This window comes from Chenopodium album, chromosome 5, assembly GCF_948465745.1.
Source record: "Chenopodium album chromosome 5, dcCheAlbu1.1, whole genome shotgun sequence".
NCBI lineage: Eukaryota > Viridiplantae > Streptophyta > Magnoliopsida > Caryophyllales > Amaranthaceae > Chenopodium > Chenopodium album.
The window spans coordinates 51,162,368-51,186,390 of record NC_137838.1 but is presented as its reverse complement, the minus strand read 5'-3'; the positions used below and the strand labels follow the sequence as shown (position 1 = coordinate 51,186,390).

Sequence of the window (24,023 nt, the reverse complement as noted above, 5' to 3'; positions counted from 1 at the left end):
AAATTTGCCGTACTGGAGGATAAAATCATATAATTTCCTCGAAAATGCTATTTGGTTTTAATTAAAACTCTGAAAAGTCAAAAGTCAATTTATCAATGCTAATTGAATTAGGAATGAAAAGAACCTTCTAGAAGATTCTAGAAGACTAAAATCATTCCTAATTGTATTAGGAATGATAAATCATATTAGGCCCTCCCCTAGATCATTGGGCCGCATATAAGGCTCAAACCGGGCCCAGTTTAGTAAATTGGCCATAACTTCCTCAATATTCATCGGAATTGGGCTTATAATATATCGTTGGAAAGCTCTTGTCAAGCCACATCCAACTACACTATTATTGGACCCATATCATGGACCAACCAAACTGGATTGGCTGTTTTTCTTAAAATAAGTTTTCAAAAACAGAGAGAAGAGAAAAGAAATTAAAACTTTCCGCAACACTAGACTTTCCACACTTTCACTTCATTCGATTATGATTCGACGTGAAAGGTACTCATCACTGGGTTTGGTTTTGGGGAGACACAAATGGGTGTCTACACTTATAGAATCCAGCTTCTCAACACGTTATGCTAAAATCCATAATGTGTTCCATGTATCCCAGCTCAAAGCTTTCAGGAGTACTCTGCCTCAGATTGCAGTCATGCCTGACTTAAAAGAACAGACAGAGTCTGCTATTTTGTTGCCTGCTGCTATTTTGGATACTTGTACTGCTAGGGTATCTAATATGATGATTGATCAGGTCATGGTTCAGTGGCAAAATCAACCTGAACATGAAGCTACTTGGATGGCTAAAGGTGATTTTGAGTCTCAATACCCTGGATACAGTTTCCTGCTGACTTTGGACAAGTTTTTTTAAAGGGGGAGGGTATGATACAAGTGAAATAAGGAAGAGTAATGTTAGTTGTATTTGGCGGGAAAATATGTTACAATACAGAATTTAGCTAGCTATTTTGTTATTTTCTATTTTTTGTCTTTTATGCTTAGTTGTAAAGCTGTAAGATGCTTTATTTCTGTTACAAGTTTTGGGTTGTTAGGATAGCTAAATATAGCTTAATTTGTGTAATATTCTCATTAAAAAAAATACACTAAATTCTCCCTCTCTATCTCTTTTTTCTCTCTCTATTATGTATACTTCTTCTTCTTCCTTCCCTTTCCTCTTCTATTCTTCTATTATCTTCTGGAATCAATCCCAAAACCCAGCTCATCGAGCTCAGATAAGGTCTACCCTTATCATCGCTCCTCTTCCAAGCACCAACAAACAAGACCGTGAAGACACGCTCATTAACTTAGCCTGTGTTCCAATGTATCCAAACCATCTTCATTTGGGTCTAGATGTATTTCCTTCTCCAGAACTTTGGCAGTGTTCTTTAATCTCGATGTTGACTCAGAAATTAGAGCAAGTATGTAGATGGGATTTAGATGATGGTCCCTGAAGATCACATCGTTGAGATGAATCCATATACTCCACAACATAATTTGCCATCACTTAAGCCACTCTTTCAGGTTGCTTCACTTGAAGTAGGATGGCAAGATTGGCAACTTTGCATTCACAAAAAAATCCTTTTTGGATAAAGGGGACGTTTGGTATCAACTTAGTAAAGGTACTAGAATGAAAACAAATTAGGAGGAGAAAAGGTAATATATATAGTGTTACCCTTACTAGTTGTTTGGTATTACTAAGGAAACGTAAACAATAAAAATTAATCCGTTTCCTTCTGTTTGGCATAAAAAAGAGGGAAAAAAAAATTTTAAAAAAAAGGGAGAAAACAAAATTAAAATATTGGTGGGCTAAATCACGATTCACGAGCTACTTTATTGTTTCAACTTATGCAAAATTCTTCTCTTTTTTTTACTCCAATTTAATTACTCTTACCCAACAACCAAAATCATCAAATCATAAAAGAAAAATCAGATTACTAGATCACTTTTTTCTTTTATTGATCACAAAACTCAACTACACCAGATTGAAATCAGCAGACTAGCAAAAATCAAAATTATCAACATCATATCAGATCATCGTAAAGGCAAATCAATCTTCATCATCGATCATCATGAAAATTCTTTTTTTTTTTTTTTTTTTTTATAATTTTTGGTGGGTGAGATGTGAGAATGATTAGTTGTTGTTGAGTGATTTTATTTGACTCAATTTTGACAAGTCTTGAATAATGAAGCAATATCTTGAACAATGGCATGCTGAGAAATCGATTTGAAAGAGAGATTGGGTGAGTAAGAGCTTTGTAAGAGAGAGTCAATTAGAGATGTTGACATTATGCTGGAAACGGAATTTGTTTCCTTGGGTCAAAGAGCGGAATCAAAGTGAGGGAACTGTTACACCCGGGTAACGGTATTTGTTACTCTCTAGCCTTTACCAAACAAACAGTAACATAGTAGGTTATTTGAATCCGTTTCCCTAGCTTAAAAAATCCATACCAAAACGCCCCCTAAATGTGTTTGTTAGCATTCATCTGTAAATCATATCTAATTGTTTATTGGGAATCAATAAAAGTACTGTAATAAACATTAAGATATTGGCATAGACAATGTAGAACTTCCAAAAGAAAGGATATGACATAGAAACTCAAAAAAGCTTAGCCGTATCGAAACTCAAATTAGCTTTATCCATATATATAAACTCAAATCAAATCAGTTTACCCATAAAGGAATTCAAATCAGCTTATACATCGTATATCACATTAGGCCTGAAACACTTATTGTTACACGAATACAAATACAATTACAATAATATTTATTGTTATTAATGGGAACTACAGCTTAAGATAACTTCCAATAAATAGAAAAATGGAATTAAACAACAGCCTAGAATTCTAGATAAATGATATCCATGAAGTGATGTGATTTCCCAATCCCGGACACTACGTTGTAACCCCCTTTATCCTATGTCTACAAAATTTGTGATGCCGAAAATAAATCTAGAATACAAAAGTACATTATTATACCTAATTGGTAGCAGCAGTGAAAGAACTAGTCTTTGCAAGCAGCATATCATAAATATCTTCAGCTCTTGGGCGCTCATCAGGATTCCCATTTGTGCATTGATGGAACAGATCTATCAAGAATCTCAAACCCTCCGATTCCCTGTCTTCTCCCTCAATTTCTGTACAAGAATTTAATCCGGAATGTTCCTCCAACGACCCCGGCTTTTCAATTTCACCATTCAGTAGGGGTCTCTTGCCATTCTGCTCAAAGAACATGTAACATTAAAAACAGTAGGAGTTGAGGGGAATGGGATTGGAAGTGTAGAGTAGAGGGAGATAGGATCTTTAACAGCATGAATAGTATACAAAGTCCACATATATAGTCTAAGCAAAGGATATTAGGGTGCACTAGCTTGAACAAATGTACAGCCCGTATATATATTCTTAGCAAATGATATAAGAGGACTTGAGCCTTTATCACACAAAAGGAAATCTGATGAGATTAAGCCAAATGTAGTCATGACTCAAAAAGAACTTAGATGTTTGGCAGATATAGAAGGCTTCATATTCTCTTTGGGGCTATTCCCACCCAAGGTCACAAACTATCACCTTCTGTCTCCCTATTAACAAACCAGTAGGAAAAAAAAAAAAAAAAAAAAGGATTCTCAATACTCCTGTAACCATGCCCTACAGCAACCACATACCACAACCCAGTCCAAGAAAACAACATAATAAAAACCTCTAACTAAGCCCATTACAAAAATCAAGAGTGTGCACACACACACATTCAACAAAAAGGGTAACACACCAGAGGCTAAGAGAGAGGGATTTACTTGTAAAAGATCATGAATGTTTGAGTCAGATAGTCCTGAATATGGGATTTGCAAGGTTAACAATTCCAAGAGCAAGCATCCATAGGACCAAATATCAACTTCCTGCAAACAGAAAGAGTCAGCCAAAGGCATAAATTGTGCATTTTAAAAAATAAAAAACTTGAAAAAGTAGGCATACACCACTTCATTTATGGGGTTTTTTACCTTTTGTTTTGGAGGGGAGGGGATGGGCTAGATTACTTATATAAACACCAAAAACGTAGAATAACGGATGCAACTAATCTTAATTAAGGTTATCAGGATCAGGAATTCAGGATCACACTTCAAATTCAGAAGACAGCCTTACTCAATGGACACCAAAGAGTCTCTCAGACAAAATCTTCCATTAAGAAGAGTAAAATTCTTTGGTAATGTCTTGATATAAGGGAAAAGCAAAGAAGAATTCCTTCTACAAAAGATGAGGAATTGTAAGACTGACTCTTACCCTTGAAGTACCTTTCTGGTAATGCACTTCTGTTTCTCTCTTAAAATAAGTCTGATTCAGTTTTCTGAAGAAATTATTTAGCTACTTATCCAGCTTTGTATCATTCTACTGAGCTCTTTTCACTTCAAAAGAAGGGTTGCAACAAATGTTTGTTTGATGAATTCACTGTTTTTTTTTTTTCCTTAAAAATAAAATCTGATTTGACCCCATTCAAATGTTTTACACGCCGCTCTACCCTATATGGAAAGTGACCTTTGCTCTTCTTGGAGCAATAGTGATCATGTAGCCAGGTATGCTAATCCGTTGAAAATGCAAAAGAAACATCAAAGAGAGTACAATTGTAATCTTTTAATTACTCCCTCTTTCCCCAAGTAAAGCACCCATTCCTCTTGGGCACAACCACACAACGACACAAGTATTTAGGAGAGAATTTGTAGAGGGAATTATGAAATAACAGGTTTTTTTAAAATATTCTTTTACTATATGGAGAAACAATGGAATATAATCGATTAACAGTTTCACGAAGACGTGGACCAAACTCAGTGAGAAATGGGAACTTTAATTGGGGACGGATGGAGTATATAGAAAATAGGTACAATGATCTATTACAATGAAGTAATAATGCACCTAAACCTCCATAGTCCATACCCCACCAACACACGCAAACACCCGAAGCTATATGTGGCCGTGATTAAAGCAAAAGGCATAAGATTGTACTACATTAAGAATGTTCCATCATAGAAACTAGTTTAGGGAGTATATATGTATACAAAGCATTTTACATATACACAATTAGTTCAATGTTTACTGCAAATAAAAACAGATCACACCGGACAAATAAAAAAGGATTATATTGCTACATGCACAATACATTCCCTGTCTGTGATTAGGTGTTTGATAATCATGTCATTCACTAACCAACTAATGAAAATAGCCAGTTATTTGAGAAGCACAAAATATAGAAGCCTTTACAAAATAATAGAGTAAACCCTGAAAAGGAAAGGTGTGATGGATCCGAATTTGGGCCAGCCCATTAAGGTCTATCACCGAAGGGCCAAGATGGGTCAAGTTCGCAATTTGGGTCATGTTCAAGAGCAAGTCAACAACAACGGTAACCAAGAGGAAAGGACAGAAGCTGAAATCGAATTGGAGGAACAAGAGGAGCAGTAGCTTTTGACAAGGAAGCTAATTCAGGAAAGAAGACAAGTTTGAAAAGGAAGATTCACTACTTTAGTAACAATGGCAAAAAGATTGTCGTTCCCTAAGCCTTGGAGGTCAACCATTATTAGTTTTAGGTTATAATAGTGCTTGAGTATAAATTGTAATAGAGAGAGTAGTAGCCACTTATCCAGAAAATTGTTAAGAGAAATCTTATGAGAGTTGTAGCCTAAAGCTACTTAGAGATTAATAGCCTAAAGCTATTGTTATCCTGTAATCATACCATTTCCATTATTAATCAAATTACTCAAGCTTACCTCCTAATCAGTGTTAATTATTCGTAATTATTGTGTGTGAGAACCGGTCCTTGACAAAAGGTTTGCATCTCTAGCGTACATACAGACAACAACATTTATCTGCTGCTCCCAGTTAAATATTTAATGCACTAACAAGTTTTGAGGCCTTTATGGTTTGAGAGAATGGGAAGCACATCATCCCACAATATAAAATATATCAACATACACTCCAAGCCAGCTAACTACATGAAGTGCAGGTCAAACCAACAAAAATCCTGCTGGTTAGAATCCCCACCAGGGTCACATCCTTTCCAAATCAAACTTGCAAGAACAATTAAAAGACTGATTCACATGCATGATTATTTCACATTTATGCCGATAGTGATCAGTCACATGTAGATCAGAGCACAAATTAATATCTGGAAGTGACACTTACCAGGCCATAGGTTTTACGATCATGCATTGCCTGCAATACCTCAGGAGCCATCCAGCGGGGTGTTCCAACACAAATATCAGGTGGAGGTATACCTACATGGGAAATACAACATGTATGCAAGGAGGATCGAAGAGGAACGGCTCTGTCGAAGTCAGATAGCTTGATAACAGGCATTCCATCAGCTCTCTTCTGATCCAAATCAATTAGAATATTCTCGCTCTTGATGTCACGATGAATAATGTGCTTGGAATGCAACTCCTTCAGTGCACATGAAACATCTCTAGCAATACACAAAGCAAGATGAACTTGTACATGCTTCTTGCCAGTTTTCAACAGCTTCTCTATGTAATTCTGTAGTATGACACAGGTTTAAGTTGATGACATAAGATAATAGATTCACTAACGCAACTGACAAAAAATGTTTGTAATGGAGAAAAGAGTGTCACCTTCAGAGAGCCCCCTCCAACATATTCCATAAAAATCGCAGAACGAAGCATACGACGCTCAGGCTTTTCATCAGATGAAGATGAAGGTATCCAGTCTGAAGAAATCTTATGCCCATAAATCTCAACTATGCATGGGTGTTTCTTTAGAGCACTCAAAATTCTTACTTCCCCGATACAGGTAAATTCAAAATTCCTGATTTCATCCAGGGCAGTTGCAGATACCTCTAAACTACGGACCTGAAGTTATAACTATATCAGCTAGGAGTACATTAAAGACCACACTAACAATAACCCCCAAGGGATAAAAATCGTGACAAATCTCCAACACATACATAATAATAAAAAATAATTTCAAAAAAAATCAGGGACACGAATAATAAAAGAATAAAAAGTATATATCAGAAAAGGGTTGTTAGTGCTTATGTGTGTGTAAGGAGTTATAAGAATAGTGATGTTGAAGATGATCAATTTTAGCTTTTAACTCTTAAAACTGTATTGACTTACTAGGCTATGCATTAGATTATTATGACAATGATAAGTTGAAAGTTTTCACTAAAAGCTACTGGGAAACATCAACACACATCCAGCTCAAAATAATCTATGCTTGAGCAAAAAGTATATATATATATATATATATATATATATATATATATATAGAGAGAGAGAGAGAGAGAGAGAGAACTAACAAGATAAAAAGAAATTGTTCGAGAACCACAAATTAATTTATGAATGGTCGACCATGGACCACCTATTTTCCATATTCTCCAAAGTCACAACTAAAGTTGTCAATAGTTTCCAATTGTCCTACCAAAGTACCGAACTAATAATATTTACATACAAGACACTTGTGATGTCACAATGTGACGATCATTGTAGTTAATTATGCTTCTTTTACCATTAATGAGCTACCTGTTCTTGGCTCAAACTCGTCATTTCTTCTCAAGTATCCAAGTCAATTATTTGATACTCCAAGATATGAACACTTATTTTTAAATCTGGACCAAAGGCACATTATATTCATAAAACAGCTAAAAGTGTAACTTGGGCATCAATCACACACACACACACACTAGTACCTGAGTCCAAGTAATATAACTTTAGTCTCCAGACTAGGAGATGGAAACATTCAGAGATAAATCACGTACATAGAGTCACATTCTTCTAAAGTTCCAAAGACCCAATAGCATAGAAATTGTTCCCGATAAATAGGCTGAGTAAAACAATACATAAAATCAATAAACATTCATGTCTAGGAACCAAACCTTTGCTGCAGCTTCAATTGATCCCACTTTGCATAAAATGAGAGAGCTAGAAGCCACTTTTTCAATTTCTTCACATTCAGAGATCGAAGGAAAACCAGTCGAAACAGGATCGCTAGGAGCAAGTTTTGGGTAAATAATCCGAGTAAGCGGAATGTACCTGCAAGAATAATATTTCATGACAGCATGAGAAATGATATGAAAACAGTTCCTCTGAACAAGCTTATATGACATGATGCGGCTACAAGTTATAGAACAAAAACAAAACAAGACACAGGGCCATTAAATAATTCAAAAAACCTGCACAAGTACTCTGGATCCATCTCATCCCGTATATCATGTGGACGACAAGCATCAACTATCATGCGAACCCATAATCCACCCTTCTGGACAAGGACTGCATTCCAGGCATGTGGAGAAAAGTCCAGGTAACCTCGAATTAGCTCACAAGGGACAGGGGGCTCCATTCGATCACACAAGTACTGGAATGCGCAAGAAGTAAATAGTTCATACAGGATTGAACAGCAATCAAAATTATAACAGTAAATGAATCAGAAACCACAAAATAGTTACCTTCATAAGAACTGCCCTATGTCTACATACACCAAGTTGCAGAGCCCCTAAAGGCACAACTACAGAATTGCGTCTCGCTTTGATAGTTTGAAGGGATTGCTCACAGATATTTTGTAAAACATCTTCCACAGCATGAGTATTCTTCTTCAAGGCCACCATCCCATTCTCACTATTCCCAACAGCACAAGTACAAACAAAAGGCTTCTGATAGTTTGAACCAGAAACATCTTTTCTAACCCTATCAAGGGAATAAATCCTGTCCCCACCTCCAAAATGATCCGAGACAAATAGAGCAAGCCAGGAAGCAACCAGAAAATTATCATCAGCTGTCAGGTCTCTTCTCAGCCTCAAGCCAGTCAACTTCTTCAACCGAAGAACCATTGCTTGAGCTGACAACAAAATTCCATCCAGTTCTTCATCCCTTTCCCTGAGCAAAGAGTAGGCAATCACAGATTTTATTAATTCAAAAGAATTATGATCTGAGCATCTGTAAAGACAGCCGAAAAATTATTTCGTATAGAGTTATTTAAAATGTAACAACCTGTCAAGTAGAATAACCTCACGAGAATGGATCTCCAAATTTTGCTCATAATCCCTCAGTGACATAAAAGGTCTATCACGTCCAGCATCATAAAACCCATCTGGTAGATGATCCTTAACACCACAGAAAGATGTGAAATTATATATGCGAGAAGTAGCAACCTGATCATCAGTTGATCTCCGAGACTTTCTGGGCTTTGGGTTATCAAGATATTTATCTGACTGCCTTTTACACTTGTGGGAAGCTTTTGAGACTGGGGAAGAATTGCTTTCTTTAGCCTTATCAATGTTATCACCCAAACTGCATATGCAAGTTGATGGAGCATCACAACAAGTATCATTTTCTCCTTCACTGTTGGCCTCATCTTCAATACCATTGAAGTTATCCAAATCAATTTCCTTCTTTGATTTCACACTATCATCAATGGTATCAAGAAATACTGCACCACCCTCATTTTCCCCATATATTGACTGCTTACATTGGTCCTCAACACAAGTAATGTCAGTAACACTCTCAGAAATAGAGTCAGATGCAAGTGGCGCTTGTTCGCACCTTCTGCATTTTTCACTCGATTTGATAGTGAAAGTATCACCATGGTCTTCAATTTTCCATTTTCTGCTATGATGTAATCTCTCTTGGCGAGCACGTTGCTGTAAATATTGCCTTCTCTTCCACCGCTTACCTAATCGCCGTTTACCAAAACATCTATCAATCAAAGAAGACCCAGGTACATGATACGAGGTAGAATTAGAAGATGCTGCATCATATAGAGCACTAGTGGTCAATAGTCTACAGATCGTTACAACATATGATTAACTTCAATGAACATTTGGAAATTAAATAACACTCTAGAATAACTAAATAACAAACAAAAAACATGCTAACCATCACAAGAAATGCTTCCATTGTCATCAATTGTTGCTTCCAAAACATCCATCTCAACAGTAGAATTGATAATGTCATCACTGCAGACGCCACTTCCATTACACTCCATATTGCAGCAAACCCATGCAGGTATTTCGCAACTGAGAAGCTTATTGTACTTAGACAATAATAAAAATATGAAGTAAGCATGTTAGGTTTAAATATTTAGACATAGAAAAATCTTCAAGAGCTTTGTGTTGATGGAATGGCAACCTTACTTCCTTGTTATCCAAGATTTTGTTTAATGAAAACACACAACTTTGTATTCACCCCTCCCCCCCTCTCACCCAAAACAGGCCCAGGAAATATAAAAAAGAAATGGAAAGGACAGCCCCTATCCTGGTCCAATGTATTATGATTGGTTTTGATGCCTTCATTATTTATAAGACTGCCAATCATGCTACCTAGGAAAACCTTCAGTTTGAGGAAAACAAAACTCTATCTCAACCAAAAGGCAACAAGTCGAACGTAATAGGAACAGAATATAATGTATGTGGCAGATCAAATTACGTAAAGTTATTAAGTTGCAGGAAAGCCAAATTACGTAGAGTGTATTAAAATGTTAAGGGTGTTACTATTTGATGACAAAGAAACACTCACAACGACATTATTAATGACCTAGCCCGTAAGTGTTTTCCAGCAACTATTTGCATCAACCTCTGGCAAATCTTCCTCCCCGCCCAAATCCTCCGAGTATACGCATCCCACCGTCACCCGTTGTTATACCCGAAAATGTACGGCGGTAGTGGTGGTGGCTGTGGTGATGTTGATGGTAGTCGCAGTTGAGGTGATGGTGGGTGGTGGACTATTTTGGGGGTTGAAGGTGGTCAAGCCATGAGTAAGAATAAGGAGTAATAACAAATTAACAATTTAAAATAGGGGTAGGATGGTAATTTACACTGTCATCGTGAGTATTATTTTGTCGTCAAATAGCAATTCAAAACATTAAACTCCCCACTTTTTATAACCATCAATAATCAGCAAGAAATATCAATAACCAAATATGATCAGAAGTTCATTATAAATAAATAAAAATAAAAAAATTAAAAGCTAGTTGTTCCTGGGTACCTGAAGATTCAGCTTCTGAAGGTTTTGCATCGAGCTAAGTTCAAGCAGTCCAAGTGATGTCAACCTATTTCTGGATAAATCTAAATTCTGCAGTCTTTGTAATGTGGACAATCCAGCTGGTAACTCAATTAGCTTATTATTAGCAACTTTGAGTGATATGAGGGCCTTTAATGAGCTTATTTCCTGTGGTAAACTTCTCATCTTATTGAATGACAGATCCAAATACTCCAGATTAACCAGGCAGCTAATTTCAGGAGGAAGGTATCTGCAGAATGAGCATAAAGGAATATCCGTAAAACAGAATTTTCATGAATAATTAAAATGAAAGTTAATATATTGAAAGGTGTAGAACAGGAATTTATAAAGCTTAGTAAAATTAAATCTGAATGACTATTTCAATTTTCACATGCACAAGATAACAGTGATGGCCAGAAATACTCTAGACACAATTATCATAACAGTGATAAACTGATAACACCTTTTGTTCATCATGAGCCAATAAAAAATTCAATGAACACCAAGTAGCACCTCCTTTGTAATCTCCTCTCGACCCCAACCTCCTTTAACCCTTTATTCTCTTAACTTTTTTTTTTGTCTGCTTTTCTCTATAGTTTATTTGCAGACTGTGATTTAAAGAGAAGTTGCAGCATTTACCTTGATAAATTTAAGAAAGGAGATAAGAAAATTAACTCAAAATGGTAACAGTAAAGAAAGAATTGACAAGATTTAATAGACTAAACAACTTCCATTTACTCAGTACTAATACCTCTTTTGGAGAAGTACAGAAGAATAAGTAATATTCAGATATGATTAGAGTGATTATGCAAAATGAATACAACATGTGGGGGCAGGCAATGATATGAATGCTGATGATTTTTCGGAATATCATTGGTAGCTCTGTATTTTATTTTATTTTTTTACATATAATGACCTTAATGAATGAAATTGGTAAAATAATTCCATAAAATTTAACTTTAAGTACTGTTATTAGCTCATTCACCATTCCACTCCCTACCTCCCTCTCTCCCATCAAAACTCAGCTTTTTCACCATCGACAAACTCTCATCACTTTCTCTTTCCACCATTAAACCCCAAGTTGCCCACCTCCCTCCACCCACCACCGGACCCACTATTGTTACACCTACGAGCTACCACCAGACCCTCTACCCTCCTCTCTTTCTTCGCCCACCACAAGAATCATCATAACAGATTACACATCACCACTGCCGCAAAACCCAAATTCTCTCTCCTCAAAACCCCACTCCTCTCAAACAAATTTGACGTGATAATGAGCAAATTTCACATCAACATCCAACTTCTCCGTCTCTATTGACCCTTCTATCACCCAAACACAAATCCATCACTTCTTACAAATAAAACATGACTAGTGATAAAATAAATAAATAAATAAATTTTTTAAAAAAAAAAAAAGAAAAAGAAAAAGAAAGTGATTTGTGGTGGTGGAGATCATCTTCAATTGGTCGTTGAAGCTAACACTTCAACACATATGGAGGTTAAGGTTCATAGATTTGGAGCAATAGTGGTTAAAGGTAGTGAGTATGGGGACCGGCATTTGTTAGTGCAATTAAGGACTATAAGGAGCTAGTAGGGGCAGTTGTGGTCCTGCGGTGGAGAGAGAAAGTGATTTGTGGTGGTGGAGATGAGATGCAATGAGATTGAGAAATCTAAAAAGGTTTGGGGAGGGAGTTTTTAAGGAGCAAATAGGGGCAGTTGTTGTCCTACATTGATGTGCTCTTGAGAAGTTCAAATATTAAAATTGACTTTTTAGTTTCTTATAAGAAAAGTCTAATGACACATTAATGTGGGGGAGAATCCATTAATGGGGATGGAACAATGTACAGTGAAATGCTGAATGGAAATTAGTTGAGTAACTTAACATTTAAACAATGAAATTAAAAAATAAAATAAAAAAAATAAAAAAAAACCTCCCAACGTTAATTTAGCCCCCAAAAACTAAATACAATTAATAAAAAAATTGTCCCTATCTCCATATAAAAGCAACCGCGTCATTTTTTCCTACTCCCAAACCCCAAGATCTTTCATTCCATCTTACACTATAAGGTCACTTTCCTACATCCTCATATTTAATTCCTACGTTGTCCTCATTATCAGCTTTCTCATTATCATCCTCTGCAAGTTTGTCCTATTTTGATGTCTCTAATCCGTGCCACAATGTATGCGATTATCTTTTATGTTTATTTTACCCTAGATTTCCCTATGCCTATAAGTTAAATTTTGTATTCTTCTATAATTTGTGTAAATGTTTCTAGACATGAAGACGGATTATCCTGTCCACTTTTGCTTACACTATCAACTACTATGTAAGAGTAACGCATAAAAGAGATCACAACATTTGTTAATTTTCTAACTCTTTTGTTTGCAAAAATATGTTCATTGCACATTGCAAATATGCAATTGAATAACCAGCATATCACCAAAACAAAGCTTGCATCTTTCACATAATTCAACAGTGAAAAACATGTATTATTCTCTTTTGGTCTCTAATTCCATTAAATCCACTTCATCAACAAAATACTAACAACAGATATTTGAACAGGCACATAAAAAAAATCACTTTTCACAACCACAAATTCTTCTCTCATAATCGGTGACTAGTTGACTAAATACATAAACTGTACCAAAAACATAAGTGTAATCCAGAACAACTAATTACTTGTAATTCATAACATCAAAAAATAAAGTAATTGATCAAAAACACAAAGAAGCAAAAACTGTATTTAACCACCAACCTAATAGAAAAATGGCAAACTGAGAGCTTTGTTAAACACTTAAGGGCAGAAATCTCAGCCATGATTGGGAACCCGGACCGCTTCGGTGGCGCTTTTGAAAGCTCGAGTTCCTTCAAAGACTTCAACTTGCTAAGAGGCAAACCCATAAGACTAATTGGGGATACCTTAACTTGCAAACATTGAAGCTCCACCAAATCCCTAACCTCTTGCGGAAACAAATTAACCTCATTAGCGAAAAATTTAAGCTTCTTCAACCTTCCCCCAAAATTCCCCAACGATTTGGGTATCAAATTGAACACATTACGATACACATACAACCCTTCCGCCGAATTCTCACCATCGCCGTCGAGGAGAGAGAGAGGAAGATCTAAATTCTTGTCGGAAACATCGATAATTGAGTCAGATTCATCGGATTCTGCGACGGAATTTATCGGAAGAGGTGGAATTTGATCGGAGTCTAGGGCTTCGGGAGTTTGAGCTTCGGGTTCAGGGGGGGTTTGGTCTTGCATTGTTAAAGGGAGGAGAGATAAAATGGGAGGTTAGAGGAAGAGATCAAGCTGCCGCCATTGAAGCATGGTTTGAAGGTTGGAAGAAGGAAGAAGTGAGAGAGCAGGGCAGTTGTTGTGACCGCTGCTGCTCTTTCGAAACCCTAGAAGGTGAGAGACGATGCTGTTTGGGCATTGTTTAATTTTTTTTTTTTTTATAAATTTGAAGTTAAAGCAACGGATTAAGGAAAGTCAAGGCTTTCACACTTGATTTCGGTACCATACTAGTCAATGTCATACATTGAATTGAAGTGTCAAACCTTAAAAAAAAAAACAACAACAATTACCTTCGCCTAGCGCAACTAGCTAATCAATGAGCCGGAGAAACTCAAGATCGAGGAACCTTACGATTTTTTTTTTTTTTGACAAAAGAGCTATCAAAGAAAAACATATTGGAAAAGAAAGAAAGAAACTAGAACTGAAAAAACAACAATTGCCTTCGCCTAGCGCAATCAGCTAACCAGTGAGCCGGAGAAACCCGGGATCGAGGAACCTTACAAATTTGACACACCAAAAAGGACTCAACAGCCAAACACCTTCCACGGAGGAAGAATAGGAAGCCGCCAAATCCTTCGCCACCAGGTCGGAGTCAACCGAATTCCACAACCAGAGGTCATAGGGGACTGGCAAAGAAAGGCATAAGCCAATTTTGTGAAGAAAACCCCATCCCTAGTGAACTTCCCGTATACAAAATCATTCGTTAGCCTCCCCAGCCGATCCAGAGAAAGAACCTTAGCAGCCGACGGAGAATTAAACAACCTATGAACAATCGAAGTATCCCACACGTAAGAACGATGATCAAGTAAGGAAGACACAAGACCCAGCCTAACCACCTCTGACACACCAAATTTGACACACCAAAAAGAATCAACAGTCGCACGGAATTCCTGAGTGAGCCACTTAACCAAAATGTCCATTGGACCTGAATCCGGAAGCAAAGAGAGAAGGGCTGTACAATCAGAATGAATCCGAATCTTCAAGAATCCTTTGCGAAACGCCGCCTGAAGTCCCCATAAAACAAGCTTGTAGCTCAGCCTGCACTGTCGATCCAGACAAAAAGGCCCTACTACCTCCCCCTAGAATCTCAAGCTGCCCTAGCCCTCCACGTAGAGTAATCCCAAGCTCCATCAACGATCAAATAAACCGTGGGGTATATGCCAGGTAAAACCCTCAAACATAACCATGGATTACCTAAAAGCACAAACGAACTAGACGAGCAAGATCCCAATACAGATTTCTTCCAATCTTGAGACTGGACACAACAGTGGAACCAATCCTCAGCCAAACCTTCAATTGTCCTAGGAGACCAAACAGCATGTCTAAACCTTAACCCATTCCTAAAAAGCCAAATAGCCCAAAGGAGAGTAAATAAAGACATAATACCCTTCCAAAATTTGTGAGAACAAAACCAAGAAACGGTTTCAGCCAACCAATCCCTAAAGTGAGGGAACTGCTATAAATGCCAAAAAAACCCCAACGCTCCCGACCGCCATAAAGATATCACAACAGAACAATCTCTGAAGGTGTGCGACACCTCCTTCCACTCCTGGGTAAAAGGCATCGGGTCAACCGAACAACCACGAGAATGCAGAAGGGATGCCATCCGAAGAGCATCATGTAATAGTTTACATCCAAACACCTTCCACCGAGGAAGAATACGAAGCCGCCAAAACCTCCACCACTAGGTCGGAGTTAACTGATTTCCATAACTAGAGGTCATAGGGGACTGGCATCATAAGGCATAAGCCGATTTCGGGGAGAATACCCCATCCCTGGTGAACTTCTAGTACACAAATCATCCATTAGCCTCCCCAGCCGATCCAAAAAAAGAATCTTAGCAGCCGACGGAGAATTAAACAACATATGAATAATCGAAGTATCCCACGCATAAGAACATGGATCAAGTAAAGAAGACACAAGAGTCAGCCTAATCGCCTCTGACACACCAAATTTGACACACCAAAAGAATCAACAGCCACACGCAATTCCAATAGATACAAGAGTCAGCCTAACCACCGCTAACGGAAGATCCTTCAACTAACTTGTCCACTAGGAGCCCAAGAATCCTCTAAAATACAAACTCGAGAACCCGAACCAACCTTCCAAACCAAACCCTTAGACAAAATAGATATTCTTTAGAGAAGACCTCGATAACCCCAAGAAGGACGAGAAATCGAGGACGCAGTACCCCTTACCAACAAAGGGTACTTAGCAAACAGAAGACGGGAAACTAACAGCTGTGGGGATTAAATGATATGCCAACTCTGATTTGCTAATAAGGCGGAATTAAACGGTGCAATACTACGAATACCCAAATCCCCTAGTCCTTTCGGGAGGTGCAACAACTTAGAAGAACAAAGAGCCATCCCAAGACTCGATTGAGATGATCACTTCCACCAAAACTTAGCTAACAAATTGTCCACCACTAGCGAGTAGATAGTTTCTGGAATCTGGAATCTGGAAAACAGACAAAATATGATTAAACAAGGCAAGGAGCACCGAGTTAATGATGATCAACTTTGCCGCAGGGGAGAGGTGCATTGCAGCAAACAACTCAAGGCGTTTAACCACCTTATCTACAAGAAAACCAAACTCGGAACACTTACTACGACCCAAATCAACAGGAATCCCCATATAAGAACCAAGTTGTAAGGAGGGTGTTCCCATCGTAAGGGGCCCTCTCCTTAAATGCCCATGGCCCTTTAAAAGCCTAGGACTGTACACTTGTTAGGGTGTAGTAGGATTTGAATTCCTGACTGTTTGGGGGACTGTAGACACCTAAAAATGTCTCCCCAAAACCAAGCCCGATGATGAACAACCTTTCACCGCCATTATTGGTCGGGTTGAGTATTTAATCTTTGAGTGCTTAAATCTATATTTCCATTTCATAAACAAACCAATTCCTAGCCCATTTCCCCAAACCGTAACTTATTTTCCTCTTTTCGTGCCTTTAAACCCAAAATAATTAATTTCGTGTTCTTTAAAATCATTCATTTCGTGTCCTTTTTATAAAAACGTTTAATCCAGTTTATTTTGGTCCATAATATGGGTCCAATGATTGAATATTTGGATGGGTCTTTAAAATAGCTTTCCAACGATATATTGTAAGCCCAAATCCGAGTTATAACGAATAAGTTATGGCCAAAATATTAAATTGAGCCCAAACCGAACCTAAGCCCACCTTACCTACGACCCAATGATCATGTAGAGGGTCCAAATTATTTAATCCCATTCCTAAACCAATTAGGATTAATTGGAAGCTTCTATAATTTTCTAAAAGATCCTAATTATTCTTTTTGAAAAGATAAGATTAAAGAATTTGAAATTGAATAAAACTCCTTTTTTTTTTAAAGACCTAATTCTATCCGAATTGAAAGACGTTCAAAGATAGTCAGATATGATTTTTGTTCCTCATATTTTTTATCCAAATTTTATATGGTTGGATAGCCCTTGAAATTATCTTTCCAATGATATATTATAATATCAATTCCGAGCTAACGGAAAAGATATGAATAAAATGTCAAACTCTATCCAAAACTGACACCGTCTCACTATTTCGGCCATATCTTTTATTCTACAAAACATTTTAATCTGATTCTAATTGTGTTAGAAATTATACTTCAAGATCTTTCCAACGATATCTTATTTATCTTATTCCGATTTCTGGATCAAAAGATATGATAAAAATAAAAACCGCAAAAACTGTTGTCTATCGCAAGAGTTTTATCCGATTCGAATTCTTATCTTTTCTTAATTCTTCGACCCTTCTTTTTTTCTCTATAAATAGGGGTCATATCACCCTTTTTCTAATCATCAAGAAGCTTGATCATAAAATAATTCTCTTCTCCCTCTTTAGCCTAAACACTAGCCTCCCCATTCTTTCACTATTTCTTTCTTTAAGCACTCCAAGGAGTCCATACAATACCTGAAGTTCTATACTTAAACCAAGGCGTGAAAGTTATAATTAACTGAGGGTTTGGACCAAATCAACTCTATATTTATTTAATTTAATTTAATTTAATTTTCATTTGCTTTATATTTTTATTGAAGTTACTAACAGTTTATTTATGATGTAGCAATTTAAAGGAACGCGGATAATGTGAGTAATTAATTAATTTAATTACTCTTATTTTATTTTTATATTGCTAGTATCATGGCTAGTTTATTTTATATTTGATTTGACTAACGTTATTATTGTTGAATTGCTTCCAATATTAATGTTAATTCTATTATTATTTATTGATCATCATATTGCATGTTAAAGGGAATATGTAATTGAAAATCACGCCTAATAAGATAATTTGGACGACCGGTTTAGGTTCCTTTTTAATATTGTTGTTAAATCAAGTGATCACAAATATTTCAGAATTATATGTTGCATTAATATTTAACCAATTTAGCATAATAATAGTTTGGAGCAAATTGAATATTTTGTTTGTATGCCTTTGAGATCGCAGGAATCACTTTTCACTATAAGAATCGAGTAGAGGCCAATACGGGCGAATGTGACTCCATGACTCACTTCGTACCATCATCCCCGATCCTCCTTTCGTGGTTCCGAACCATATGGAGTTAGTAATCTCATGGATTATGAATGGGGTGTAACCTTCACGGGTCAATCGTTGTTGCCTTCATTGTCCCTTTATCGTGGTTGCCTTTTATGATCCGTGAACGGTTTACAAGTTCCTTAAAAACTTGTTGGCGGCTCCCTACTTTCCTTGTCCCTAATCGTGTCCCTTATCGTATATGTCAATTCCCACTTCCTATGAGTGCCAAGAATATTCACCACATGCTTTAACGTAGGCGCACTTCGAGCGACGCCTACAGGGACCTTGAATTAGAATTGATTCTATCATTACGCTTTTTTGTAAGAAACAAGTAGGGAGTCGCCAATGAGTTTTAGGAAAACTCATAAACCTTGTTCATGCCTTTCTTCCATGTGGAGTTCATGGAATAATTAGCACAAATCATAAGTTTACCCATGCCCAAATTGGTCTATAAACTAGAAATGAGTTCGGGAGCAAGGGTACTAAAATAACGTTCCCTTTTAGAGGGGAATCGTTATCCTAGCCCTAGTGCGGCCTCTACTAGCTCTTCCCTTTTTACAATTTCATCACCAAAAAATATATGCAACGCGATACCTAAAACTATGTTAGTCGATTTTATTAACTTTCACGTAGGAATTACATCGTAATGTAGTTATGCTTTATTTAATCAAATTCGTGAAAAGGACAAGAAAATAAACAATATTCGCCTTGGCTTAAGTGATTAACCAACAATAATTTAATTCAATTCTAATCTTTATTTAACGCAAGATACTATGTGGAATTGATTAATGAATTATTTTAAAGGTGATCAAACAACACTAATTAATTAATTAAGGTTCTTTTAAACTAGAAAATAAATGTGATTTAACTAAGTGCTCGGGAATTTACCACTTCTCTTTGCTAGATCTCCGTTTAGAACACTTATGGAATCCTTCTTGTTGGGGAACCTCCACCGTAGTAACAAAATATCAAAGGGGTGAGTGTTTAAGACAAGAGGGGCTAGGTTGCACAAGTTCACAAGTATTCTGCCAGAGTTTTTAGGTTATTTTTTGTGTGTTTAAGCCTCAGTCTAAGCTCTTATTTATAGGGAATGATTAGGTTTAGGGTTACGAGCAATCTGTCACAGCAGGTGTTGCGCACAACAGGATGAGTTGCGCGCGGCACCCCAGCGCAAGTGATTAGGTTGCGCTGCTACGGGCAACGTAACTAATTGTCTGGCGCGTGACTTTATGGTAAGATTCGATTTTATATTTTTTCGTATAATTCTGAATCTTCCGCAGCGCAACTTTGGAAGTTGCGCACGGCAGCCTAGCGCGACTGTTTGAGATGCGCGCGGCTTTTTCTGCGGCAACATTAAAATTTAACCTAGGCGCTCCTAAATCCGTCATTATTGGGTTTTAAGCACTGGCTTAAGCCTAATTATGATTGGGTTTAGTTAATTGGACCTTTGTTTTGGCTTTATTCTTTAATTCGGGCTAGTCTTTTGTGTTTTGTGGCTTAACCAGTTCTCCATAAGTATTCTTCACTTCGATCCAACACGAAGATGGTTTTATTTATCGTCATTGCACTTCATGTCGGGACCAGAGGCCAAAAGTAGATGTCTACAGTTAGCCTCCACTTTGATCGAGTCTAAAATAGATGATGATCAAAGTAGTCAAGGAAATAAATCTGAGACTCATTCTGCGAAGTTCTATAAGGATAGAGAATCTTTCAATAATGTTTAAGGATGTCGAAACAATCCTTGGTTTGCTAAGTGTCTGAAACAAGTAGTTATTAAGGCTAGAAATTTTTTTTCCTATTCTTTACGCGCTAAAGAATCTAGATTGATCCTTTGCAATTGTAGAATGCTTTTACAAGTAAAGGTGTTCTAGGTGATGTCAAGTCATGAGAAGAGATCGGTTTTAAAAGGATAAAAGGGGATGATTTCCTCTCAATCGTGTCATCGTTGGTCTAAAGTCCCTCGATATGTCATTGAAACTTTAGCCTGACCTTAACAAAGTAAAAAAGATGAAAAAGGGTTTTCGGTATTCTAGCCGAAATGGTCTAGTATTCGAGCTAGATGTCCACAAGATAGAAATACATGTCTTAGGACTGGAGGCATATATCCAAATCCAGTGAGAGGGAAGAAAGTCAGCAACTCTCTCAGCAGTTTTGTCCACAAGATGAGTACACGTGTCTCATGACTGGGGGCACGTGACTACATAGGCGCGGCATCGTCTCGTCACTTCTTTATACGGGGGGTGGTCGGTGATATGTCCAATTTATATAGTGTTTTATCCCCGTCCCATGGTCATAATTAGTAGTGTTTTTGGCTCTTTAGGGCCACTTTTATTACTAACTTGTGTTTTCTAGTGTTTTTGTAGTTTTGCTTGAGTTTTGTAGGAAATTGCACACTTAGAGCGTTTTCCGGGTTTTTCACGAAGCAACTACGAGCGTTAGGAGGACACGACCATCCTTGAAGCCCAGGACCGTTGAGAGTCGGTGATTCAGGGCTCGGTATGTGATATCGAGGCAATTAGATCAAGTAATCAAGACCCAATGAGGAAATCCGGATTGGACCGAGGAATCGAGCCCAATCAAAATCCAAGCCTCGAAGAAGAAGCCGGGCCCGATCGGGCAAGCATACGCCTGATCGGGCGGGCGCGCACAAAGCAGCATCAAGGAAGAAGCCGCGCCCGATCGGGTGAGCGTAGGCTCGATCGGGCGCAGCACACCAGCAAGGGCGTAGTAAAAAAGGCGGGCCCGATCGGGCGGCCCTTCGCCCGATCGGGCGCGTGTTTTTCTAAGGACCTAATTAGTTTTGTTTAAGGATTTGTTTTAAGGATGTTTAAGTACAAATTTTGTACGAAATTTTTGATTACCTTCTCTTTTAAATTTTCTCTCTCTACTTAGGATATTCTCTCTCTCTTAAACTCTGTCTCAACATTGTTCTTAATTACATTCATTAATCCAGATTTCTTTTGGGTAACAATTTCTTCTCTTTTAATTTCAGTTATTTAATTTAATTCTTTCATTATGTCTTGCTTTATTGATTTGATTAGTTTAGATTTAATTATGCTTGAGTAGTTTTATTTCTAGGGTTTATGGGGATCTAATAAATAATATGAAGGGGTAAATTTGTGATTGTTGATTATCAATGCTTGGTTAATTTACTATTGATTGATTTAATGCTATGCAATTAGGTTTGGCCAGATTTAATTGTATGAGTTTAGCAATATTAATTCGAGATTCGACAGATGAGAATTGATGTTTAGGCTTAGTTTCAATAGGCGGACTAATTTATAAATGGTTAAGTCAAGATTCGACAGATGAGATTTAATACCGGTAAAATAACTCTGTGATTATAATACGTAGCGAAAGCCCTTTATAATCTGATTAATTAATGCTTGATGATTGTTTATTATGATTTTCCCTGGAATATTGTTTATTAGTGAACCTATGCCCTAGGCCTTTTAATATTTAATTTCTCCCTATTTTATTTTCTCTGATCATATTCTTCGTAGTATAGTCTTTAATTACAACAACATTGGTTACCTTGATAATTTAGATTATAATAATTAATTAGGATTAGAAAGACTTGTTTCCCTGTGGATTCGACCTTACTTCCCTATTTGCATTAGTTAGAGGACTTAGGTAATACTTTTGATTAGGGGATACGACTTTACCCTGTCAAAATTTAGCGTCGTTGCCGTGGACACGGTTTTATTTCTATTTTCTGATTTTTTTTTTTTTGTAGTCTAGATTATCCCCTTTTGCCTCAGAGAACGTTAGTTCTTTGAGGCAATTCTCATATTTGTCTTTTAGTTCCTTGTTTATGCCCAGGTGTCCCAGATCAGGTTACATTCCATTCGATCTTGAGATCGAGCGCTCGTTTCATAAGCAAAGGAAAATTTATAGACAAATTCTGGCGGGTTCTGAGGAGGACAATAGTTGAATAGACCCTCCCTCTGATTCTAGTGACGCAGAAATTCCTTCAGATTCAGAATCAGAGATGACGGCCCAAAAGAAACTCAGTGACTACTCGCAGCCGAGGCTCACAGATTTCCCGCACCTTACTCCCACTCCGGGTCTAGATGGAGTTCAATTTGAGATCAAGCCCCAATTTATCACTATGATAGAGAGGAAGCAATTCAGTGGAGCTAAGGGTGAAGATCCTAATCTTCACATTGCAGATTTCTGCCAGTATAGTAACACCATTAGACAAGCCGGGGTCACGCAGGACCAAATCAGGGAGATTCTTTTTCCCTTTTCATTATGTGGCAAAGCTAAATTATGATTTAATGGTTTGAATAGAACTGCACTTGGTGTTACTGACTGGGAAACTCTTGCTTTGAATTTCTATAATAAATATTATCCTGCAGAGAGAACAGCGGTACTAAGGAGTGCTATTCAGAACTTCGCTTAAGAGGCCGACAAAACGCTATATGAGGCTTGGGAGAGGTTCAAGGATCTACAGAGAGAATGCCCCCACCACAATCTAGCACAATGGCAACTAATCCAAGCTTTCTACAATGGACTTGGAAATTCTTCTAGATCAGTTCTAGATTATGCAGCCAGTGGGAGATTCATGAATTTAAATGTGGACGATGCAGGACAGGTTATCGAAGACATGGCAATACACAATTCCCAATACGGGAATCCGAGAGGGTTTGCAAATAAAGGAAAACATAATGTCGATTCCGTATCCTTTTTGCAAGCTCACACTAGTAGAAAAATACAAAAAGGCAACCCTCAAAAGGCACCGGTTCAGGCCAAACCGGTGCCAAATACCTGCCTAAAAATGGGCGGAATTTCAGACCAAGAGCAATGGCACCGGTTCAGCTCAAACCGGTGCCAAAAATACAAAGGGCACCGGTTTGAACCGGTGCTACTAAACCGGTTCATCTATATAATTAAAAAAAAACCCGCCCCAAAAACTTATAGAAGCTTCCAATTAATCCTAATTGGTTTAGGAATGGGATTAAATAATTTGGACCCTCCACATAATCATTGGGTCGTAGGTAAGGTGGGCTTAGGTTCGATTTGGGCTCGGTTTAATATTTTGGCCATAACTTATTCGTTATAACTCGGATTTGGGCTTATAATATATCGTTAGAAATCTCTTTTCAAGCCCCATCCAACTATTCAATAATTGGACACAGATTATGGACCAAAATAAACTGGATTAAACGTTTTATAAAAAGGACACGAAATGAATGATTTTAAA

General features: G+C 37.4%; 2 protein-coding genes across 3 annotated transcripts; both read right to left on the bottom strand.

The window, feature by feature from the left end:
- Positions 1–2,595: 2,595 nt before the first annotated feature.
- LOC145632098 (uncharacterized) lies at positions 2,596–14,407 on the bottom strand. Of its 2 annotated transcripts, none has more exons than XM_081684382.1 (11): positions 13,726–14,407; positions 10,955–11,219; positions 9,848–10,004; positions 8,963–9,719; positions 8,422–8,848; positions 8,149–8,330; positions 7,852–8,008; positions 6,590–6,826; positions 6,144–6,494; positions 3,770–3,871; positions 2,596–3,197 (listed from the first exon to the last, which is right to left on the bottom strand). In XM_081684382.1, the coding sequence occupies exons 1-11, from the start codon at positions 14,232–14,234 to the stop codon at positions 2,958–2,960; spliced, it is 3,384 nt and encodes a 1,127-aa protein (XP_081540508.1). In that variant the 5' UTR covers positions 14,235–14,407; the 3' UTR covers positions 2,596–2,957. The 2 variants fall into 2 exon arrangements, with proteins under 2 accessions (XP_081540508.1, XP_081540509.1); XM_081684383.1 differs by lacking the exon at positions 13,726–14,407 and adding an exon at positions 11,433–12,625.
- Positions 14,408–14,791: 384 nt separating this feature from the next.
- Positions 14,792–16,937, bottom strand: LOC145632889 (uncharacterized). The gene is made up of 2 exons (XM_081685218.1): positions 16,683–16,937; positions 14,792–15,271 (listed from the first exon to the last, which is right to left on the bottom strand). Exons 1-2 carry the CDS (start codon positions 16,935–16,937, stop codon positions 14,792–14,794), a joined length of 735 nt encoding a protein of 244 aa, XP_081541344.1.
- Positions 16,938–24,023: the final 7,086 nt, after the last annotated feature.

Bases quoted from the DNA above. Each gene is read 5' to 3' on its own strand.
- LOC145632889 (XM_081685218.1), bottom strand. From the start codon at position 16,937: ATGGGAACACCCTCCTTACAACTTGGTTCTTATATGGGGATTCCTGTT. The intron at 15,272-16,682 runs GTTAGCTAAGTT...TGGGGACTTCAG, and splicing joins TCGCTAGTGGTGGACAATTT to GCGGCGTTTCGCAAAGGATT.
- LOC145632098 (XM_081684382.1), bottom strand. From the start codon at position 14,234: ATGCAAGACCAAACCCCCCCTGAACCCGAAGCTCAAACTCCCGAAGCC. The intron at 10,005-10,954 runs GTACCCAGGAAC...TTATTGTCTAAG, and splicing joins TTCAGAAGCTGAATCTTCAG to TACAATAAGCTTCTCAGTTG. The intron at 3,198-3,769 runs GTAAATCCCTCT...TTCTTTGAGCAG, and splicing joins ACATTCATGATCTTTTACAA to AATGGCAAGAGACCCCTACT.